Below are 24,433 nucleotides of genomic sequence, written 5' to 3' on the forward strand. Positions count from 1 at the left end.
TGCACATTCATCTTCTGCACATCTATCACTCCAGTGTTTAATTGCTAAATTGTAATTATTTCGCCACTATGGCCTATTTATTGCCTTACCTCCCTAATCTTACTACATTTGCACACACTGTATATAGATTTTTCTATTGTGTTATCGACTGTGCGTTTGTTTATCCCATTTATCCCGTTTGTTAACTCTGTGTTGTTTGTGTCGCACTGCTTTGCTTTATCTTGGCCAGGTCGCAGTTGTAAATAAGAACTTGTTCTCAACTGGTCTACCTGGTTAAATGAAGGTGAAATAAAAAAAAAAATCAAATAATATAAAATAATCTAATGCACTGTGACAATTTCAGACCAAAAAAATACAAAACATTTGTTTTTTTAATAAAGAATAAAAAAAAGCCAGCATATTTTCAAAACAATAACATTGACTATGATTCTGGCCTGCTTAGTACTACCCATGTAATTTTCCAGTGAAATACAATTTTCAGGTACATTGTAACTTAAGTTGCTACAAGAGTCTGTGTGTACAAGGCTAAACAATTCACCTTAAGTCAACTGTGCTGGTTTAAAAACAAGCAACAAAATCATAAATATTAAAAAGAAGGACATAAAAAGGCATAAGGCACCAACCTTTCTCTCCAGGGGCCTTCAGGACTTAAATCAACACATGAATCATCACACATAAAAACCATGAACATATATACATAAGCAGAAGAATAAACCATAAAGGATTCAAATGAAATGAAGGCAGTATAGGCACAACAATAACTTAATATATTTCCATTCCAAAGAAGGTCAAGTTGAAAACAAAAGCTTTGCCAAAGTAAACATTCAATCACTTTCTTCCACTCCCAATGAAATTACATGTCAAAGACCAGCCTGTATTTGGATAAAATGTTCAAAACAGGGAGTAAAACCAAGCTAACCTCACATTGTGTGTACAGACAAACAGTCAAAGACATGAGAATCTATCCCTGCATTGTATCTAGCCTACGTGCTCACAACCCCTGGGTGGATGTCTGAGCAGTAGCTAAGCTAAGAAAAGTTTTCACCGAGGGGCTTTGTCCAATTTAGTCAGGCACACGCTGGAAGCCTTGACTCAAACAGATAAAAACACATGAGTGTGCTTGCATACACAGATGCTCTACACGTCACTGAGGTCAAACATTCGCCAAGTCCATCCAGAGAAGAGAAGTTAATTAAAAAGCTAAAACTTTGAGGTGAAGGCTGGGCTTTGAACATGACAGGGTTGGAGTGTGTGTGTGATACGCAAGTGTTTTATGAGCCACCAAAGGGTTGGGAGCAACAAAAAAAGAAGGATCAAATTAAAAAGAGTGTGCCCTCAATCTGCAAAACCCCAGAAGAAGAAACAAAGAAACCTCAGGCTAAAGCCAAGCCCCATCTTGAAATGCCACAGGGAGATCTCCCCCTCTTACAACCCCCTCCTCCAACAGTCAGTGTATACATGCTCCCCTCCACCCGACCAATTGACGGAAGAGATCTTTCCTTTAATGGCGAGGCTTTGGAGAGGTCACTTTGATCCTTTAGTTTCTCAGGTAGAACGAAGCTACCGGCTGAGCAGGAACAGGAAATGGAAGGTCAATACCAGCTAATGGAGATAGAATCACTGGTGATGTCAACCCTTTAGTAGCTACAACCTCATGTCATGGACTCATTCCCAAATGGAATCCTAATTCCCTATATAGTACACTACTTTTGACCACTGCCCATCCGGCTCTGTTCAAAAGTAGTGCACTATGTACGGAATAGGATGCCATTTGGGACAAAGACCATGTCATGGTGCCTGGTTGTGTACTGGAAAAACCCATCACAGATCACACTGACACACACTGAGTTTCACTCCTGTCAGCTAACACTGGACAATTGAGTAGTGAAAAAACATTGCCTGGTCCGACAAATCCCGGTTCCTATTGCGTCATTCTGATGACAGTCAGGACTATATGGGTGCACCTAATAAACTGGCCACTGAATGTATATGGAATAGGGTGCCATATGGGACACAATCTAGAATGTGCAACCAATGCTAAAGAACAATACACTGTCCTAAATAGATACAAACCTTGAGATGTATTCCTCCGATGTGCTTAAAAGAGTCTTATCACGTCCCATAGTCCTGACAGTATCACTGTACATCCTGCTCACAACATGTGGATATATTCTATCGTCATCTAGAACCATAAACTTGGCAAATTGCTCCCTTTTTGTCATATTGTTGAATCCTTTTCCCTTTCACATCTGTATAACAGTTTGAAAACTAAAATATAATCTGATTTAGGTGCTCAACAGCAACAAGCAATCAGAATGTAACCTTTATGAAAAAGTCATTTGATTACAGGCAATTGTTTTGGAAATGTCATTGAATATGAGGGGTTTGAATTGATGCAACATATGGGCAACATAGTTCAGAATTTTCAAAAGGGATAGAAATATTTCACTAATGAGGGCTGAAATGCCAGACTCATGACGTAAGACAGGTGTTTAAATACATAAAAGCAGAACGACACAAAGTGAACCACTCACATCTGTTGAAACAACATAGTACAGAGAAACCCTTGCCAAATGAACCCTAGTTCTAAAGTTAAGCGGATAATGACAGCAGATTACTGCCATTCCCAGCCTGCGATCATCTGTTGAGATGCTACGACATTATAACACACTCCATATGGAAGTCATATGGAAGTCCTTGGGGTCAGAGCACACAAATGAGCCGGGAATGTTCATTCTTGTGTAGAAGAGTCTGTTTATTGAATTGACAAATTCTCTATAATATATCTATTTCAACTCCTGTTCAATTATTGTCTCACCGAGTCATTTTGAGCCAAAAGGTATTTTCCAGCTCCCCTGTAGCTCTCAGACATACCACTCCCTGCGTGAGATCACAGACCCATCCATGTGGGACACATACTCGCTGTCTGTGCCGTTGTCATAGCAGTCCTCCGGCAGGTAGGGGGAGCCGTTGGTCACAGTGGGAGTGTGAACGAGCGGCCCTTTGGGGTGGTGGATGTTGTTGTGGTTTTCAACAGGGTAGTAGCTGCCCTCCCGGAGGCCCCTGTGGCCATCGCCCCAGTCCTCCTTGTCCTTGATGTCATTGGGGTAAATTATGTCCCCTCCCAGTCCCGGCTTGGGTTTCAGCTCCTGGCTGTCCTTGCAGGTAGAGTTGTGCCCGTCCCCGTAGACCTCCTGCAGCTCGTGGGGCTGGAGCACGTCCAGCTGGGACTCCTTCTGCATGTCGGAGGGGCCCAGGTACTGTTTGGTGTAGTAGTCACCCCTGAAGGTCCTCCGCTGGCGCATGAAGCAAGCTCCGCCCAGGATCAGCAGCAACCCCAGGAGCAGGACCCCGCCCACAGCCCCGCCCACTATGGTACCCAGGCTGCTGTCTGACAGGGAGGCCAGGGTGGGGGATGTGAAGTGGCCGCTCGCTCCTCGCCGCTTGTTGGGGGCCCTGCTGGTGTCACTGGTGTCCAGGAAGAGGGGAGTAGATGTGGAGGAGACTGGTGCCGTGGTGGGGGGAGGATCTGATGGATGGATAGAGAATGGGGGTGAAAGAGAGGGGGTGGGGGGGCAGAGATGATGTTTAATGGAGGGAGGGAATGGCATGACAGAATATATATATTTTTTAATGTCAGTTAATAATCTGTAGGAATCAATGTCTGTAGTATCTGAAGTAGTAGAATCTGATAGAATCTGATAGAATCTGTAGAATCTGATTGGTGACACAGTATAATCATTGAATACAGAACAAATAGAATACACTAATGTTTATAACCTGTTAGAAAATGACAGTTTACAAAGAAGCTTAATTGAAATTCTAACACGTTGTTTTGAAAGAGCATATTAATTAAATAAGTAAAGTGTCTGGACAAACACCAAAGGCTCTGGGCTCTGTAAAAGAGTGAGTGGCTCTGGGCTCTGTAAAGGAGTCAGTGTCTCTGGGCTCTGTAAAAGAGTAAGTGGCTCTGGGCTCTGTAAAGGAGTCAGTGGCTTTGGGCTCTGTAAAGGAGTCAGTAGCTCTGGGCTCTGTAAAAGAGTGAGTGGCTCTGGGCTCTGTAAAGGAGTCAGTGGCTCTGGGCTCTGTAAAAGAGTAAGTGACTCTGGGCTCTGTAAAAGAGTAAGTGACTCTGGGCTCTGTAAAGGAGTCAGTGGCTCTGGGCCTGTAAAGTAGTCAGTGGCTCTGGGCTCTGTTAAAGAGTGAGTGGCTCTGGGCTCTGTAAAGGAGTCAGTGGCTCTGGGCTCTGTAAAGGAGTCAGTGGCTCTGGGCTCTGTAAAAGAGTGAGTGGCTCTGGGCTCTGTAAAAGAGTGAGTGGCTCTGGGCTCTGTTTAGGAGTGAGTGACTCTGGGCTCTGTAAAGGAGTGAGTGACTCTGGGCTCTGTAAAGGAGTGAGTGACTCTGGGCTCTGTAAAGGAGTGAGTGACTCTGGGCTCTGTAAAGGAGTGAGTGACTCTGGGCTCTGTAAAGGAGTGAGTGACTCTGGGCTCTGTAAAGGAGTGAGTGACTCTGGTGGAAAGTAAAGAGAAAATGTGGATTTAAGAGGGGAAGACGAATATGTGTGTGTGTGCGCACGCGTGCATGCGTGTGATTTGTTCTTCCCCTCTCTCTGGGAAGTCATGTGAGAAGATTAAGCAGTGTGTGATCGATGTGAGGTTCCTGCCTCTGATTTGTCCTTCAGTGGCTAGTTACTGTGATGACACCCAGAACCAAAGAAGACAGCCAATAGAGACACAGAGACAGACAAAGAGAGACAGACAGAGAGACAGAGAGCGGATTACTGTGTCTGAATATTGACCTCCCTTCAGGACAAAAAGCAGCCTGTATCTCTAGAGACACATGAAGAGCCTGACTACAAAGACACACTGAAAGCTGCACTAGGACCGCATTGTATCTCCAATTAACACTGGAATCTAAGCTGCACTAGGACCTCATTGTATCTCCAATTAACACTGGAATCTAAGCTGCACTAGGAACTGCTTTGTATCTCCCCTTAATACTGGAGTCTAAGCTGCACTAGGACAGCTTTGTATCTCTCCTTAACACTGGAGTCTTAGCTACGACTGATCAAATGCAATCAGGATGGCAGCAAGCATAGCCTTCAGCTAATTACATCATGGCTGCAATTTACCTGACTGAGTGAGAATCTAACTAACCTGCAATTATAAAGCAGTGACTAAGGGACCAGTGATAATCTAAAGGGGGGAGAAGGGGGAGGGGAGAGGCAGCTCAAGGTCAGTGAGCTGATATATAACGCCTCCCCCTTAGCCTTAAGACAACCATCCCCAACCTCCACAGCTGGACCTCCTCATATCAAATCAAATCTGATTTTTCACATGCTTTGTAAACAACAGTGAAATGCTTACTTACAGGTCCTTCCCAACAATTCAGAGAGGACAAATGGATAATAGAAAAATAATAATATGAGGAATAAATACACAATGAGTAACGATAACTTGGCTATGTACCCAGGGTACCATTATCGAGTCGATGTGTACGAGGTCATAGGAAATGATGCCGAAAATATTATGTACAAAAAAAAAGTTTACGTAAAAAAACACACAAAATAGCAGAATTGGTGAGGAGCCCGTAAGACAGCAGCAATCCACTGCAGTGCCATCTCATCCTGGTAGCTAGAGAGGGACATGGTGTATGATGGGGAGCACTGAGCACAATATAGGCTCCAATAGGCACAATATACAGTGCATTCGGAGAGTATTCAGACTCCTTGACTTTTTCCACATTTTGTTACGTTAAAGCCTTCTAAAATGTATTAAATAAGAAAATCCTCATAAATCTACACACAAAGCGAAAACAGGTTTAGACATTTTTGCTAAATTATTACAAATAAAAACTGAAATGCCTTATTTACTTAAGTATTCAGACACCTTGCTATGAGACTCGAAATTGAGCTCAGGTGCATCCTGTTTCCATTGATCATCCTTGAGATGTTTCTTCAATTTGATTGGAATCCTCCTGTGGTAAATTCAATTGATTGGACATGATTTGGAAAGGCACACACACCTGTCTTTACAAGGTCCCACAGTAGACAGTGCATGTCAGAGCAAAAACCAAGCCATGAGGTCAAAGGAATTGTCCATAGAGCGTCGAGACACAGATCTGGGGAAGGGTACAGAAAAATGTCTGCAGCATAGAAGGTCCCCCATAACACAGTAGCCTCCATTCTTATATGGAAGAAGTTTGGAACCACCAAGACTCTTCCTAGAGCTGGCCGCCCAGCCAAACTGAACAATAGGGGGAGAAGGGCCTTGGTCAGAGAGGTGACCAAGAACCCGATAGTCACTATGACAGAGCTCCAGAGTTCCTCTGTGGAGATGAGGAAACCTTCCAGAAGGACAACCATCTCTGTAGCACTTCCATACGGAAGCCACTCCTCAGTAAAAGGCACATGACAGACCGCTTGGAGTTTGCCAAAAGGCACCTTAAAGACTCTCAGACCATGAGAAACAAGATTCTCTGGTCTGATGAAACCAAGATTGAACTCCTTGGCCTGAATGCCAAGCATCACATCTGGAGAAAACCTGGCACCATCCCTACGGTGAAGCATGGTGGTGGCAGCATCATGCTGTGGGGATGTTTTTCAGCGGCAGGGACTGGAAGACTAGTCAGGATCTAGGGAAAGATGAATGGAGCAATGTACAGAGACATCATTGATGAAAACCTGTTCTAGAGCGCTCAGGATCTCAGACTGGGCCGAAGGTTCACCTTCCAACAGGACAACGACCCTAAGCACACAGCCAAGACAACACAGCAGTGGCTTTGGGACAAGTCTCTGAATGTCCTTGAGTGGCCCAGCCAGACCCCGGACTTGAACCCAATCTAACATCTCTGGAGAGACCTGAAAATAGCTGTACATCGACGCTCCCCATCGACGCTCCCCATCTAACCTCACAGAGATTGAGTGGATCTGCAGAGAAGAAGGGGAGAAACTCCCCAAACACAGTTGTGCCAAGCGTGTAGCGTCATACCCACAAAGAATCGAGGCTGTAATCTCTGCCAAAGGTGCTTCAACAAAGTACTGAGTAAAGGGTCTACTTATGTACATTTGTTATTTAAGTTTATTTTTAATACATTAGTAAAAATGTCTAAAAACGAGTATTTCCTTTGTCATTATGGGGTATTGTGTGTATATTGATGAGGAAAAAAACAAGTTAATACATTTTAGAATAAGGCTGTAACATAACAAAATGTGGAAAAAGTCAAATGGTGTAAATACTTTCGAATGCACAATACACCTTCCATGGTCAAAGGTAGTGCACTGTATAGGCAATAGGGTGCCATTTGGGACACAGTCAATGAGATGCTGCTGGTGGGGAGAAACACTTGCAGCGCAATGCAGGGCACTGTGAAAACATCACAGTGTATCCGAGACAGCTACGAAGGAGAAGGGCGGGGGATGATACAACATGCTCTGCCTGCCTGCCTGCTACTGTGGCTTAGGCCTAGATGCATCCATGTCCACAGGGGCTTAGAGTGAGAGAAGCGGCATATGCCGGACTCCTCCATGTTGTTGGCTTGGAGAGGCTAGATAATTGCTCAGTGCAAGTCCTTCCTGGACAGCGTGTCAAGCAAGCTTTAGACCACGTCCCAAATGGCACCCTGTAACCTTTATCGTGCACTACTTTTGACCAAGGTCCATAGGGCTTTGGTCAAAAGTAGTGCACTATATAGCGAATATGGTATAATTTGGGGAGCACTCTTAGTTTTCGAGTGAACCAGGCCAACTCACAGATGGAGCGTGGTGTAATCATAACAACATACAGGAACTCAAGTCCTTTTGTTCACCTGACCTAGAATTCCTTACAATCAACTGCCACCCATGTTATCTCCCTAGAGAATTCTCATTGGTTATTGTCACAGCCGTGTATATCCCCCCTCAAGCAGATGCCACGACGGCCCTAAAGGAACTTCACTGGACTCTATGTAAGCTGGAAACCATATATAATGAGGTTGCATTTATTGTAGCTGGGGATTTTAACAAAGCAAATTTGAGAACAAGGCTACCTAAAGTCTATCAGCATATTGACTGTAGCACTCGAGTGGACAATACACTGGCTATGCATACATGGCCCTCCCCCGCCCTCCCTTCGGCAAATCCGACCACAACTCCATTTTGCTCCTACTGTCCTATAGGCAGAAACTCAAACAGGATGTGCCCGTGACTAGAACCATTCAACGCTGGTCTGACCAATCGGAATCCACGCGAAAGATTGTTTTGATCATGCAGACTGGGAAATATTCCTCAGAGAATAACAACGATTTATACGCTGACTCAGCGAGTAAGTTTATGAGGAAGTGCATTGGAGATGTTGTACCCACTGTGACTATTAAAACCTACCCTAACCAGAAACCGTGGATAGATCGCGGCATTCACGCAAAACTGAAAGCACAAACCACCGCATTTAACCATGGAAAGAGGACTGGGAATACGGCTGAATATAAACAGTGTAGTTATTCCCTCCGCAAGGCAATCAAACAAGAGAAAGGTCAGTAAAGGGACAAAGTGGAGTCACAATTCAACAGCTCAGACATGAGACATATGTGGCAGAGTCTACAGGCAATCACGGACACCGACGTCTTGCTTCTAGACAAACTAAACACATTTTTTCCCCGCTTTGAGTATAATACAGTGCCACCGACACGGCCCAAGGACCGTGGCCGACGTGAGACACTTAAACGTGTAGACCCTCGCAAGGCTGCTGGCCCAGACAGCATCCCTAGCCGCGTCCTCAGAGCATGCGCAGACCAGCTGGCAGGTGTGTTTACGGACATATTCAATCGCTTCTTCCCCCAGTCTGCTTCAAGATGGCCACCATTGTTCCTGTACCCAAGAAGACAAAGATAACTGAACTAAATTACCATTGCCCCATAGCACTCACTTCTGTCATTATGAAATGCTTTAAGAGACTAGTCAAGGATCATATCACCTCTACCTTACCTGCCACCCTAGACCCATTTCAGTTTGCATAACGCCCCAACAGGTCCACAAACGATGCAATCGCCATCACACTGCCCTATCCCATCAAGACAAGAGGAATACTTACATAAGAACGCTGTTCATTGACTACAGCTCAGCATTCAACCCCATAGTACCCTCTAAGCTCGCGGCCCTGGGTCTCATCCCCGCCCTGTGCAATTGGGTCCTGGACTTTCTATCGGGCCGCCCCCAGGTGGTGACGGTAGGAAACAACATCTCCACTTCGCTGATCCTCAACACTGGGGCCCCACAAGGGTGCGTGCTCAGCCCCCTCCTGTACTCTCACCTATGACTGCGTGGCCATGCACGCCTCCAACTCAAATCATAAAGTTTGCAGGCGACACCACAGTAGTGGGCTTGAATATCAACAGCGACGAGAAAGCCTACAGGGAGACAGCCACTCGGAGTGTGGTGTCAGAAAACAATCTCTCACTCAACGTCAACAAAAAGGAGTTGATCGTGGACTTCAGGAAACAGCAGAGGGGAAAAAAAACAATGTACATCAACGGGACAGTAGTGGAGAAGGTGGAAAGTTTTAAGTTCCTCGGCGTACACATCACGGACAAACTGAAATGGTACACACACACAGACAGTTTGGTGAAGGCGCAACAGCGCCTCTTCAACCACAGGAGGCTGAAGAAATTTGTCTTGTCACCTAAAACTGTCAAACTTTTACAGATGCACAATTAACAGCATACAGTCGTGGCCAAAAGTTTGAGAATGACACAAATATAAATGTTCACAAAGTCTGCTGCCTCAGTTTGTATGATGGCAATTTGCATATACTCCAGAATGTTATGAAGAGTGATCAGATGAATTGCAATTAATTGCAAAGTCCCTCTTTGCCATGCAATGGACTGAATCCCTAAAAAACATTTCCATTGCATTTCAGCCCTGCCACAAAAGGACCAGCTGACATCATGTCAGTGATTCTCTAGTTAACACAGGTGTGAGTGTTGACGAGGGCTGGAGATCACTCTTGTCATGCTGATTGCGTTTGAATAACTGACTGGAAGCTTCAAAAGGAGGGTAGTGCTTGGAATCATTGTCCTTCCTCTGTCAACCATGGTTACCTGCAAGGAAACACATGCAGTCATCATTGCTTTGCACATAAAGGGCTTCACAGGCAAGGATATTGCTGACAGTAAGATTGCACCTAAATCAACCATTTATCGGATCATCAAGAACTTCAAGGAGAGCGGTTCAATTGTTGTGAAGAAGGCTTCAGGGCGCCCAAGAAAGTCCAGCAAGCACCAGGACTGTCTCCTAAAGTTGATTCAGCTGCGGGATCGGGGCATCACCAGTACAGAGCTTGCTCAGGAATAGCAGCAGGCAGGTGTTAGTGCATCTGCACGCACAGGTAGGCGAAGACTTTTGGAGGATGGCCTGGTATCAAGAAGGGCAGCAAAGAAGCCACTTCTCTCCAGGAAAAACATCAGGGACAGACTGTTATTTTGCAAAAGGTACAGGGTACAGACTGCTGAGGACTGGGGTAAAGTCATTTTCTCTGATGAATCCCCTTTCCGATTGTTTGCGGCATCGGCATCCGGAAAAAAACTTGAGAACTTGTGGTCAATCCTCAAGAGGCGGGTAGACAAACAAAAACCAACAAATTCTGACAAACTCCAAGCATTGATTATGCAAGAATGGGCTGCCATCAGTCAGAATGTGGCCCAGAAGTTAATTCACAGCATGCCAGGGCGGATTGCAGAGGTCTTGAAAAAGAAGGGTCAACACTGCAATTATTGACTCTGCATCAACTTCATGTAATTGTCAATAAAAGCCTTTGACACTTATGAAATGTTTGTAATTATACTTCAGTATTCCATAGTAGAATCTGACAAACATATCTAAAGACACTGAAGCAGCAAACTTTGTAGAAATTAATATTTCTGTCATTCTAAAAACTTTTGGCCACAACTGTACTGTCGGGCTGTATCACCGCCTGGTACGGCAACTGCACCACCCTCAACCGCAAGGCTCTTCAGAGGGTGGTGCGGTCTGCACAACGCATCACCGGGTGCAAACTACCTAGTCACTTGAAATAATGCCACTTGAATAATGTTTACATCTCTTACACTACTCATCTCATATGTAGATACTGTATCTTATTGCATCTTGCCTATGCCGCTCGGTCATCGCTCATCCATATATTTACAGTGCCTTGCGAAAGTATTCGGCCCCCTTGAACTTTGCGACCTTTTGCCACATTTCAGGCTTCAAACATAAAGATATAAAACTGTATTTTTTTGTGAAGAATCAACAACAAGTGGGACACAATCATGAAGTGGAACGACATTTATTGGATATTTCAAACTTTTTTAACAAATCAAAAACTGAAAAATTGGGCGTGCAAAATTATTCAGCCCCCTTAAGTTAATACTTTGTAGCGCCACCTTTTGCTGCGATTACAGCTGTAAGTCGCTTGGGGTATGTCTCTATCAGTTTTGCACATCGAGAGACTGACATTTTTTCCCATTCCTCCTTGCAAAACAGCTCAAGATCAGTGAGGTTGGATGGAGAGCATTTGTGAACAGCAGTTTTCAGTTCTTTCCACAGATTCTCGATTGGATTCAGGTCTGGACTTTGACTTGGCCATTCTAACACCTGGATATGTTTATTTTTGAACCATTCCATTGTAGATTTTGCTTTATGTTTTGGATCATTGTCTTGTTGGAAGACAAATCTCCGTCCCAGTCTCAGGTCTTTTGCAGACTCCATCAGGTTTTCTTCCAGAATGGTCCTGTATTTGGCTCCATCCATCTTCCCATCAATTTTAACCATCTTCCCTGTCCCTGCAGAAGAAAAGCAGGCCCAAACCATGATGCTGCCACCACCATGTATGACAGTGGGGATGGTGTGTTCAGGGTGATGAGCTATGTTGCTTTTACGCCAAACATAACGTTTTGCATTGTTGCCAAAAAGTTCAATTTTGGTTTCATCTGACCAGAGCACCTTCTTCCACATGTTTGGTGTGCCTCCCAGGTGGCTTGTGGCAAACTTTAAACAACACTTTTTATGGATATCTTTAAGAAATGGTTTTCTTCTTGCCACTCTTCCATAAAGGCCAGATTTGTGCAATATACGACTGATTGTTGTCCTATGGACAGAGTCTCCCACCTCAGCTGTAGATCTCTGCAGTTCATCCAGAGTGATCATGGGCCTCTTGGCTGCATCTCTGATCAGTCTTCTCCTTGTATGAGCTGAAAGTTTAGAGGGACGGCCAGGTCTTGGTAGATTTGCAGTGGTCTGATACTCCTTCCATTTCAATATTATCGCTTGCACAGTGCTCCTTGGGATGTTTAAAGCTTGGGAAATCTTTTTGTATCCAAATCCGGCTTTAAACTTCTTCACAACAGTATCTCGGACCTGCCTGGTGTGTTCCTTGTTCTTCATGATGCTCTCTGCACTTTTAACGGACCTCTGAGACTATCACAGTGCAGGTGCATTTATACGGAGACTTGATTACACACAGGTGGATTGTATTTATCATCATTAGTCATTTAGGTCAACATTGGATCATTCAGAGATCCTCACTGAACTTCTGGAGAGAGTTTGCTGCACTGAAAGTAAAGGGGCTGAATAATTTTGCACGCCCAATTTTTCAGTTTTTGATTTGTTAAAAAAGTTTGAAATATCCAATAAATGTCGTTCCACTTCATGATTGTGTCCCACTTGTTGTTGATTCTTCACAAAAAATACAGTTTTATATCTTTATGTTTGAAGCCTGAAATGTGGCAAAAGGTCGCAAAGTTCAAGGGGGCCGAAAACCTTCGCAAGGCACTGTATATGTACATATTCTTATTCCATCCCTTTAGATTTGTGTGTATTAGGTAGTTGTTGTGGAATTGTTAGATATTACTGCACTGTCGGCACGAGAAGCACACGCATTTTGCTACACTCACATTAACATCTGTTAACTATGTGTATGTGACCAATACAATTTGATTTGACCGCCTGCTTTAGCTCCTCCAGCCTGCTCTCCCGCTCTCCTCTCAGTGAGAAACCAGAGAGATTGTATGCCTTGGATGAATGTGTCTAAGAGTAGCAGTCATTATGTTTGGATATAGATTAGAAGAAAGAGGAAAATGGGGAGCACAGTTCTCATGCTCCATACCTAAAGAATAATAGAGGAGCCAAACGTAAAGAGAGGAGAGGAGAGGGAGACAAGAGGAGGGAGAGGAGGACGGATGGGGAAGCTGCTGGCTGTGTGTTCTCCAAGCAGTGTTCCCTTACATCAGAACAGCCCAGTACCGTAGCCAAGTGAGGCCAAATTTATAAAAACTATGTTTCGAGAGCTTTGGGGGGGAAATCCTCTGTCTGTTTCGCGAGTCAGACATGAATTAATGTGTATTAAATTAAAGTAAATATAATTAGTAATCTCTTGATGAGAGAATGGAAACTCCATGCAGCTCTTACAGCAGAGCATGGAGCACACATCCTATTTTATGAGGAGGGAATATACTAGAGTCTGTTACTGTATCTGTATGCAATTCATTGTGTCCAACCCTGACAAATAACCTTGGACAACAAACAAGATAAACAAAAAAGGGCTAAATGTCTGCACACTGTGGTCCCATTGACAAGCAGGCATATTGTTACATATTAGTGCATACTGTGTTCCCAAAAACAAACAGCGTGAAACACTACCTCTCTTATCACAGATATCTAATGTTGTCATAACCACAATAGTTTGAACCTTTGGTGCTGATAGTGTGTGTTTATGCTGCTCTTTTCTCCTCTGGTGTCATGGTGGGAGAACTCTGTTTGAAGGGTTTAACGAAGGCCATACTCTCTCACCTTGTATCCAGACGTGAACGTCATGACTGCGTGGACCGATGTCGTTGTACACCTCACACCTGTACAGTCCAGAGTCATTTCTCTCCAGAGGACGAGTGAAACGAAAAGTGTTGTTCACTATATCCACACCGTCAGGCATCGGCCCATCCAATCTGTAAAGAAAGGAGATCATATACAAACACAGGGATACAAACATTATCTGGATATTACTAGCCAGCAATGATCACAGTAGTCGTGCGTCCAAAATGGCACCCTATTCCCATTATAGAGCACTACTTTTGACCACTACTTTTGACCAAAGGGTGCTATTTGTGATGCGGTTTGTGTATAGCATGTTGTGGGGTGTAGTGGGTGGGTAAGCTGCTAGCTAGAGGACCCTGACCTGGTCCAGGAGAAGTGGTGGGCAGGTGGGTTTGCTTTGGCTCCACAGTCCAGCTTCACATTCTCCTGACCAATAAACCAGTTCTGATCATATCCCACCACCGTCACCTCAGGAGCAACTGGAAAAGAAGCACAGTATCTATGAAAATAACTTTATTCTTTATTCTACAATCTTATTATTCTTTATTATTATTATTATTATTATTATTATTATTATTATTATTAGTTACTTACTGTAGCTACTTTGTAATAAAGTAGACTAGGGTACATACCATATAGGCCTATTGTACAAGATACACTATGATCAGGATCCTTTAATAACACAATATTCTTTCTATACAAAACACGAAATTCATTTAAAAGAAAATACCCTAGAGTGCATTGTACATTCTACACAATAGCCAATGTGACCTCTAGCAGTACAGTGATGACAAATGAGCTTTCCCCCCAGGAGGAAAAAGCAAGCAATATACAAACAAAACAAGTGATAATCAAAATGAAAAGCAGAATTGAAGAATTCTACTGCACAGAGGTTTTGTTGGCTGTGTGAAACCTAGAAAACAATCAACGCATGAGAGAGAGAGAGAGAGAGAGAGAGAGAGAGAGAGAGAGAGAGAGAGAGAGAGAGAGAGAGAGAGAGAGAGACAGAGAGACAGAGAGACAGAGAGACAGAGAGACAGAGAGACAGACAGACAGAGCCTACCTCAGACAGGTCAGAGCGTGGAGATATAGGGGTAATAATCCACTCTCTCCAGCAGCTCACAACCAGCCACTACCAGAGCTATTACAGATACCACTGGCTGTACTGTAATAACTGTAAACAATGACTCTGGTATCCAATTTCCCCTTTTTGATTTCTCTGGAGAGTGAGCAGGCAAAACGTATTACAGTACACGGTCGGGAAGGGAACAAGACGTTATCAGTGTGTCATGTTGACCTTTGCACTCTGTTCATGGTGAAATTGTGCTTCTTTGGCACTTAAAATCCCCTGCCTCTGCATTTGACACAATGTATTGAGCTACAAACCTTTCTCTTCCTAACCTCGGCTTTCTGCATCTCCACCCTTCTGCCCCCACCTCTCTTCCACCTGCTGCTGCTGAGGCTTGATCAATATTTCATACAACGCCTTCATTAGCTTGCACTCACATAGTTCAAAATAGATACTACCCACTATTCACAAGTTCAGCTTGCCAAGGAAGCATGCATCAATGATTATAAAATGAAGATGACTCCTTAATGGCCCTTTTATGAGCAAAAGGGGGAAGACAGGGAGTCAGTCCGTTCTCTGTGCAAACTGTACTGTAAATCAGGCTAGCAGTATGACTTCACTGATACATGTGGCAGTTGTCTAAATGTTTATGTAGTCAGAGAGAATATGCTGAAACAACATGAGCAGCAGCTGTCGCTGACAGACACCAGAGGCAAGACAGATCATCAACACAAAGCCCACCTATCAGCACAACAACCACTCTCAAGCAAAACACAAAGATAGCTAGCTATCCCTCTCCTTGTAATGGTGGCATCCATCTCTATATACAAACCATGAAAAAGCTGATCTAGTTGTTCTATTTCAATGACCCTACTGCTCTGCTGTCCTGTACGACCTGGTCCCCCACAACACTCACACTGCACATTGAGCACGTAGGGTATCCTGAACTCAGTCTGCAGGGCCGGGTGGCGCACCACGCAGGTGAGGGTGTGGCCCTGGGAGTGTTTTCGTGGCTCCAACACATAATGCACCTGGGTGGTGGAGGCGACATTTAGTTAGACGTGTAAATATTTAAGCATGTTTAAAGAGTGTCAGTGTGAGCTCTGCATGTCTGCTTCATGATCTCTCTCTTTCTCATATATATATATATATATATATATATATACACATACATACATACATACATACATACATACATACATACACATATATATATATATATATTCCCCCCCAAGAGGAGGGTGATTGTGTGTGAGACCATGGCTGTGTCCCAAATGGAACCCTATTCCCTATATATTTGGCTTTTGCCTAGAGCCCAAGGGCAAAACTGACCAAAACTGGTCTTTGTCAAAAGTAGTGCACTATATAGGAAATGGGCTGACATTTGGAACACAATATGTCGGTACTGTGGTGTGTTGTCAAAGCAGGAGCTCTTTTCTGTTTGTACCTGGGTGGAATAGGTGCCGTTGGGCTCGTCCTGCGTCTGGACCTCAGAGCGGCCAAACAGCTCAGTCTCCCAGGACACCTCGGCTGCAGGCCGGCCGCGCTCCGCTATGCAGGTGGCCGCCACCGACTCATTACCACCATCCACCAGGGCCATTGAGCCGGCAGAGACGTAAACCTTGGGCTCCACTAAGGGAAAGAGAGAGATGAGAACACTAGAATGTTCCCAATGTTGCAATTCATTTCGCAGCATTGGCGATATACATACAGACAACAACAACAAATTGAGAGGGAGAGGAGAGACAGTGAGACACAAAGAGAAAAAGAAAACAAGCGAGAGAGAGAAAAGGGCATGCAGAGAGATAACAAAACAGAATGGAGAATAGATTACAAAATGAGTATTGATATTTTGTATATGAAGATGAATAAATAATGTGCAACATAAAACAGGGACGGAGATGTGGACAGACAGGAGGAAGTGGCCACGGTACACACACGCTGCTGCCAGACACAGATTGATTTCCTGCATTTTACAGATATCTATTAAAAAATGATGAGCCAAGCAATCTGAAACTATATCAGCACTTTGGAGGGAACTCAACTATTTGTATTGTTATTGTGCTGGAGATGTTTGCGAGAGATGTTTGTGAAAGCAATATTATTGTGCAGCATCGACCAAGACATCTCTATTAGAGTGACTTTTGGAGCATCTCCATCAAGCTGTTTGAACTCCATTCCCTTCCTCCTAAACCAAAACAATGGATTTTGTGTTGTAAATGCTGTACTTTGAAACTGCTCCTACTACTCATGGCTTGCTAATATGGTTCATAATGACCTGGAAAACAGTTTAACACAGACCAATGTCAGACATAATACTTAGTGCTGTTGTGTGTCTCTGTTTCATTGTGTGGTGTCCTGTCCTGAGCTGGGGAGGTGGGTTGCTGTTAATGTGTGCTGATATTCAGTGCTTTAGAACCACGTGAAAGGAAAGTGACCGCTGTGATATAGCACTCGACCTGTTCCACAAAGCACTACTTGAACTCTTCTAGTGCACCGACAGACATACTAAATATTAGACACCTCTCACAATCACTAACTGTCAATGCTGACAGCCAGTAGGGGTTTCACTAGGGATTAATATTTCCTACTAAGCTTCAATACCGGGAAAAATGTATATTTATCCTGAGAGTCCCGGGAAATACCGCAAAAATCGGAAGTGCCCATTTAAAGTGTTTAAAACCAAGATATGGTCACTATGACAAAGTTCTCTCCAAATAAGAGCAAATTAAACTGATGATATTTAGTAATGATAGAGTAACTATCTTTGATCGCCAATTACGTTGTGAATTGCGAAACAGGCCGCTTATAAATTATGAGCGTTATCATGTTCCTCAATAGCCTAGGCTCTAGGACAGGAGAAGACTACATTTTCCTCATGCCTCTCTGAATTGTTAACAGACTTCATGTCTGTGACAGAGATACCCATGTAGTGAACTGTGTATATAGGCCTATCAAATTTGTGACTGTCTGAAGAGTCACAATGACTGCTCAAAGAGACACGTTCTTGGATAGTCTATACTGTAGGTGTTTCCTGTATTTTTGTTTCGTGTGCAGTGTGTCAATTATGTGTGCATTTTGAATTTATGGCGACTTTGTGTGAAGTAAATACGCTAGGACTAAAGGCGTCCATGCAACAATCTGTTTGGATAATGTGTAATTAAATGTTTTTGCTAAATTGATGCTACGCATGTTGTGTATTTGTGGAATTGCAATAGTGCAGGAAGGTGAGGGAAAGAGGCTGGAAAGCGCTATTCCACTTCACAAATTGGCTCTAGTGGTTAAATCTATGATTCAGGGAGCAGCCAGGCTGCCTTTCTTTTCCATCATTACTCATCTGAATCTATTGCCTGGCTACCCAGACACCTTGCTTCAGCCAAACGCTATGCCACACCCTCTGACGTTAGTTTCTTCTCTGCAATGAATCTGGATCTGAGACCTCCCAAACCCTTCACTGAATGTGAACACATTTGGGGGAGTTTGACTGGTCCAGAAACCAATGGGTTGGGCTAGAGCCAGAACACACGTGGATAAAGCGGTGGTTTTAAAATTTTACATTGGCTTTGATACTCAGATTGGTTAGAGACGACTTCGTTTTGTTCAAAGCCCCGGACGTGTTAATTTGGAGAGGCTGTCGGAGAGGGATGTGGGTCAGATTTATCTCGTTGAGTGCAGAGGATAATGACTTTACGTCAGACAGGCAGAGAGCAGGCAGTGGGAGCCGTGTCGGCCCCGTCCCATTAGGCTCTGATGAACACCTAGGGCTGGGCGGTATACCATATTTTACGATATACCGGTATTGATGCAAGGACTGGTTCAGATTTTTACTTTACCTTCTATAAAAATTATTTTAATGTTTGGTTTGTTAAATGTGATACGCCGTGTGTAACATCAATTTTCATAGTTTACTTTGCTACTTGAATCATCTCTCTCTGCTCTCTCTCTCCATGCCGCTTTCCACACAGACCAAGCTTTGCCCCATCCCTCAAGGAGTGCATTTATTGTTCCTCAAATGCGAGACAGACACTTGCGTTCAGTCTGCATAATCAATACAGCATATGCAACAATGTTGATGAAAACGATGCTGTTTTCACAATGCTTCCTTATATAAATCCACTAGCGTTCTATAATTACACTATTAGATTGTGTTTCTTAAATCTACAAATAGCTAGTTTGTCTTTTTTTAGCAAGTTGGGCCTAAATCTTGTTAGCCTCTAATGCTAATCGCTAGTTAGCTAGCTGGCTAATAAATGTACTGAGTCAGAACAAATGTAATTAGCTATACATACATACAGCCTGATAATACTAGTGATGGTGTAGATATAAATCAGCATGTTGTTTGTGTAACAGTATCTAAATCAAAGAGGAATATTCAAATGAATATGAATATGTTAGCTATATCAAATAGCTGTTACCAATTTATTTTGCATTAGATGGAGTTTACCACCTGCTTTGGGCTGCATGAAGTAGCTTAGAGAAAACGTTCAATAGTAGCCAAAGATTATAGGGTCCCCTAGGAAACGCTTCTAAACACTTTTGTTCCTACCCTGTCACAATAACTCCTCCCTGGCATTTTTATACATTGAATACAGTGTTGTTTGACATGACAAAGTGCCCACTATTAGATTATAACTATATAATTAGTGTAATCGTTGTATTTCCATGACTACAACAGTTCACCCAAGGGTTTTGCTCTAAATCGCAAGTCAAATAGCAATTGCAACATTTGTGTCATGCCCTGACCATAGAGAGCCTTTTATTCTCTATGTTGGTTAGGTCGGGGTGTGACTAGGGTGGGTTATCTAGGTTATTATATGTCTATGTTGGCCTGGTATGGTTCCCAATCAGAGGCAGCTGTTTATCGTTGTCTCTGATTGGGGATCATATTTAGGAAGCCTTTTCCCACTGGCTTTTTGTGGGATCTTGTTTTCGTGTAGTTGCTGTTGAGCACTGCATTTACTTCACTGCTTCATTTGTTCTGTATGGTTTTGGTGAGTTTAATTTATTAAAAGCTGGTCATACTCTGAATGATCGGCTATGAAAAGCCAACTGACATTTACTCCTGAGGTACTGACCTTTACTCCTGAGGTACTGACCTGTTGCACCAACTGTGATTATTATTATTTGATGCTGCTGGTCATCTGTGAACGTTTGAACATCTTGGCCATGTAATGTTATAATCTCCACCTGGCACAGCCAGAAGACGACTGGCCACCCCTCAAAGCCTGCTTCCTCTCTAGGTTTCTTCCTAGGTTCCTGCCTTTCTAGGGAGTTTTTCCTAGCCAGTGTGCTTCTACATCTGCATTGCTTGCTGTTAGGGGTTTAAGGCATGGGTTTCTGTAAAATACATTTGATTGATTGATGTCATGAACAGTGAGCTATGCAGAGAGATCTGGGCCGGAGTAAAAGAACGCTTATGGTTTGATGATATAATAATAACTCAGAAAGTGAAAGTGGAGCTGGGCCAGACTGTGGAGTTTGCCACAATGTCAGGCCTAGTAGCATCAGTTGGCATCTTCATTAATGCAGCTTTTTTAAGTGTTGTCTTGGTAACGCTTAGAAATCTTAGCAGAAACTCAGTTTCTTAGAAAACTGCAGGTTTCTCACTTCCTCACCAGCAATACAAATCCCAAACAAAAGGTAATTCTAATTTTCAGAGTTTCGGTGGTGGTGTATTATTCCTTTTCCATTGTTTACAGGTGGGGGCTTGGGGCTGAAGTAGCAAAGCTCCTCCTACCATTAAAACGTAACCCTGTGCCTTTTGTGTGGTTAGGAGGAAGGGGGTGGTAGAGAAAGGGGGGGGTCCTACTTATTCTTACAACCGTCAGAGTCCTGCAAAATGTTGTAAGAAAGGGAAGCATTTTTTTTTTTTTACTGCTATGAGCTTTTGGTTTTTATAACAGTGATTATTCTCAGAAGCGGAGAGTACCCACTCACAGTGTTAACAAATAAAACACCCCCAATAAACAACAACACAGTTAAGGAAGGCTGTGGAAGCCCAGGCTCAGTCCCAAATTACACTATTCCCCATGGGTCCTGGTCAAAAGGAGTGCACTAGAGAATAGGGTGCCATTTGGGAATCAAACAGAGTAAAGGTAGATGTGGGCTAATGGAAGGCTGTGGAGGCCCAGACACTGAGTCGAGTCAGGCAGCGTCCTGTCACAGCAGTACTTAATGTAGCCCTCATTAGTCATCCGAGTCTCAAAATGTCACCCTACTCCCTATATTGTGCCCTACTTTCACCAGTCAAAAGCAGTGAACTAAATAGGGAATAGGGTGCTATTTGGGACTTTGGTCTCAAGAGAGATACACATGAAGCCTGGCTGCAGCTTTCATCACTGTCCACAATCCAATCAACCATTATAGGGGTGGAAACATGCTGACCGCATAACAATCTTTAAGTTCACTTTCCACTTTCAGTAAGGTGCTACTTTAATGTTTCCAGACGAATTGGAACCTTTACGTGTGGATTTGTTTATATTAAGTCAGTAAATCTATGAGGCATTTGGCTCCTACAGTAATAGCTGTATGAATATTTATCAAGGACAAGTCTAAATTGACCTCCGATTATTCATGGGACAGTGAGAAGATTTTCTGAGAAAGGACATTCAGGTAAAATGGAGCTGGTGCTGTATTCTTCATGGTGGATGCCAAGTGTCTGAGTCCCAAATGGCACCCTATTCCCCATTTAGAGCACTCCTTTTGACCAGGGCCCATTGTGGCTGCATCCAAAATTTCCCCCTATTTCCTCTATAGTGCACCACTTTTGACCAGGGCCGACCAGTCTAAAGAGTTCCACGTACCGAGTATATTGACGGTGATGGATGCCTGCGTGTTTCCCAACGGGAAAGTCGCAACTTTACACGTGTAAGACCCAATGTCCTGAAAACCCACGCCTTCCAGGACGATGGTGGCATCGTGCACGGAGGGGTTCATGAAGGACAGGCGCCTGGCGTAGTCTGGGGAGATGGAGATGCCAAACTGGGGGTTGAAGACGGCCAGGGTGATGGTGCCTGAGGGCAGGCGACGCTCCCAGGAGCTCTGGGTGAGGCTGAGGTTGGTGCCCACCTCCACCCTGCAGCCCAGAGTAATGTTCTTCCCCAGCACAGCACTCACCCTCTCTGGGACCAGTACCGCATTACTACTCACACCTATAGACAGGGGGAAGGGGAGGGACACAGTCAGCTAGATATAAACAAACACGGTTACAGGAGAGATCCATGTTGTTGAGAACAGTCATAAAAAGAAAGACTGTAATCAGTCAAAAAGGAGAACAGCATAGTCTTACTTATTTTCAACTTTTATTACACTTTTTTTATTCCTCTTTCATGCTTTTATTCAGAAACAATCACCCCTTCCAAACCATAGAAACCAAACCGCCTTGATGAGATCTGCCTACATTATGAAACATACTATATCACGTCAATTCCCTCTCATGTTACTCTTCCTATGGGAATGGGCTGACCTGACTTCTTTCTGGAACAACTAGTTGTGCTGTATGTTTGTGATATTAAGATGGTATTTCAACAGTTTAGCAAGGGCTGGGATTTAAGCTTTTTAGGGGGTTCATCAGGGAAAGGTGTCAGGGTCTGGAACCCCTCAGTGTGTGAATTCAGCCTCCCTGTTCACCACATAACGTTCTCACTGTCCCTGCTGCTAATTGTTAGAGCACCTTGCCATATAATGTCAAAGCATTAACAAGAAAAAATAACTTATGGAAGGAGATTAAACATAACAAGCAATTTTATGTTTTTTTTCCCCTGTTTTTGAAAGTCCCTTTCATCTGTGTCTATGCACACCACATATTTATTTGGAAGTTATTTTCAGCTTGCTGTAACATGTAAACGTGGGATTTTCATGGGGGCTGGCTGGCTGGTTTGGATGCTGTGATTGAGTAAAGGTGCAGAAGGCCAATGGAGAGAGGATGAGCACTTGATTATGGCACAATGCTGTCAACAGTGGGAATCAGCCGCTTCAATGGACAGAAATTAGGCAATGAAGCCCTACATGATTCAACAGTATTGTGTCTCTCTACTTTTTGTTTTCCTTTGCTTGGAATGTAGAAGTTTAATGATACAAGCCTACTAGGCTTATTTGATTTATAGTAGATAAGACACTAGTCTGTCTAGGGGGTGTACTTGTACATCAAGTTACAGAAACATGAGATACCGGTAGGCGCCTCCTGCCCTACAGCAGGCCTACTTCTTACTAGATAGGACTAACGCCTCGTGCTGAATGTTTGCAATAACTAGCTAGTCTAACCATCAAAAAAAAATTGAGCAACACATGCCTAATGTAACATTTAGAAACACCACAGGCAGCAAAATCTGAATGCATCACTAGCCTACAACTTAATGAGGGAATATGAATTTGAAATACATGTTAAATTACTGGTTAGTCCTATATCTAGAATCATGGGCAAAATCTATTCCAAAAAGGAAAAGACCCGAGTCAAATGTCTCTAAACATAATAACACCAATGAGTTATTGATACCCACATATATATTTAAACATTAAGTTTATATGAACTTTTACAACCCGGTCGTCTGGATTGAATTGTTGGGGGCACCCCTCGTTGTAAATCTTGCACTAGCCTTGATGTTTTTACATGAACTGAATGCCATTCAAAACATTCAGTGTAAGGTCTAAGTTTTCTTAACACAATTTTAAAAGTTATATTTGGGAGATCTAAATTTCCACCTACAAATGTGTGTGGAGTAACCTAATAAAAGTGGCTGGTACTTTGGGATCCTTGGCATGAATATGAGTGGTAAACCACAGCTATGCTATCCTGGCTAAGAGGGAATATAGGCTCTTCTTCTCCCGCAATTTCAGGGATCATGTACATGCAGACGCACACACACACGCGATATCTTTCCACTATAAAAACTGCGGGTGAATGTGCGAGCAATCTGTGCATGTGTGTATGATTATTTGTTATTCTTTAATTATTTGTTATTCTTATCTCTTACTTTTTGGGGGCATTTTCTTAAAACTGCTTTGTTGGTTAAGGGCTTGTAAGTAAGCATTTCACTGTAAGATCTACCTGTTGTATTCAGCATTTCACTGTAAGATCTACCTGTTGTATTCGGCGCAAGTGACATATATTATTTTATTTTATTCAGGTATTTTGTTTAGAGGATATTTTCTTACCTTTACTTTATTTAACTAGGCAAGTCAGTTAAGAACAAATTCTTATTTACAATGACGGCCTACCCCGGACGACGCTGGCCCAATTGTACTCCCTATCATGTGATGCAGCCTGGATTCGAATCAGGGACTGCAGTGATGCCTCTTGCACTGAGATGCAGTGCCTTAGCCCGCTGTGCCACCCGGGAGCAAATGTGAATATGTGAATCATATAGCAAGCCTAGCTGGTGGGGGGGTGGGTTGTAAGAGCTTTCCATGGCCAAATAGTTGTGTGTGGGTGTGTGTGTTGCACCACAATGAGTTGTGTTGTGCTGTGTTTGTTTAGCGTCATTTTGCCGTGATGTCACAGTATCCTCTGTGTGTATTGGTGTGGTTGAGTGCCAGGGTCAGTGTAA

At 43.4% G+C, this 24,433-nt stretch overlaps 1 protein-coding gene across 1 annotated transcript in view; it reads right to left on the minus strand.

The window, feature by feature from the left end:
• Positions 1–2,737: 2,737 nt before the first annotated feature.
• LOC110503901 (nectin-3-like protein) overlaps positions 2,738–24,433 on the minus strand; it is a 70,442-nt gene continuing 48,746 nt past the window's right edge. Inside the window, exons 2-7 of the mRNA XM_021582532.3 lie at positions 21,692–22,039; positions 16,336–16,520; positions 15,805–15,919; positions 14,181–14,298; positions 13,799–13,950; positions 2,738–3,529 (exon numbers count right to left, since the gene is read on the minus strand). Coding sequence (XP_021438207.2) covers positions 2,865–3,529; positions 13,799–13,950; positions 14,181–14,298; positions 15,805–15,919; positions 16,336–16,520; positions 21,692–22,039 — 1,583 coding nt within the window. The 3' untranslated portion in view covers positions 2,738–2,864. The remainder of the gene's footprint in view (positions 3,530–13,798; positions 13,951–14,180; positions 14,299–15,804; positions 15,920–16,335; positions 16,521–21,691; positions 22,040–24,433) is intronic.

The sequence above is a fragment of the Oncorhynchus mykiss genome, chromosome 24 (genome assembly GCF_057628025.1).
Source record: "Oncorhynchus mykiss isolate SJ-2025 chromosome 24, ASM5762802v1, whole genome shotgun sequence".
Taxonomy (NCBI): Eukaryota; Metazoa; Chordata; class Actinopteri; order Salmoniformes; family Salmonidae; genus Oncorhynchus; species Oncorhynchus mykiss.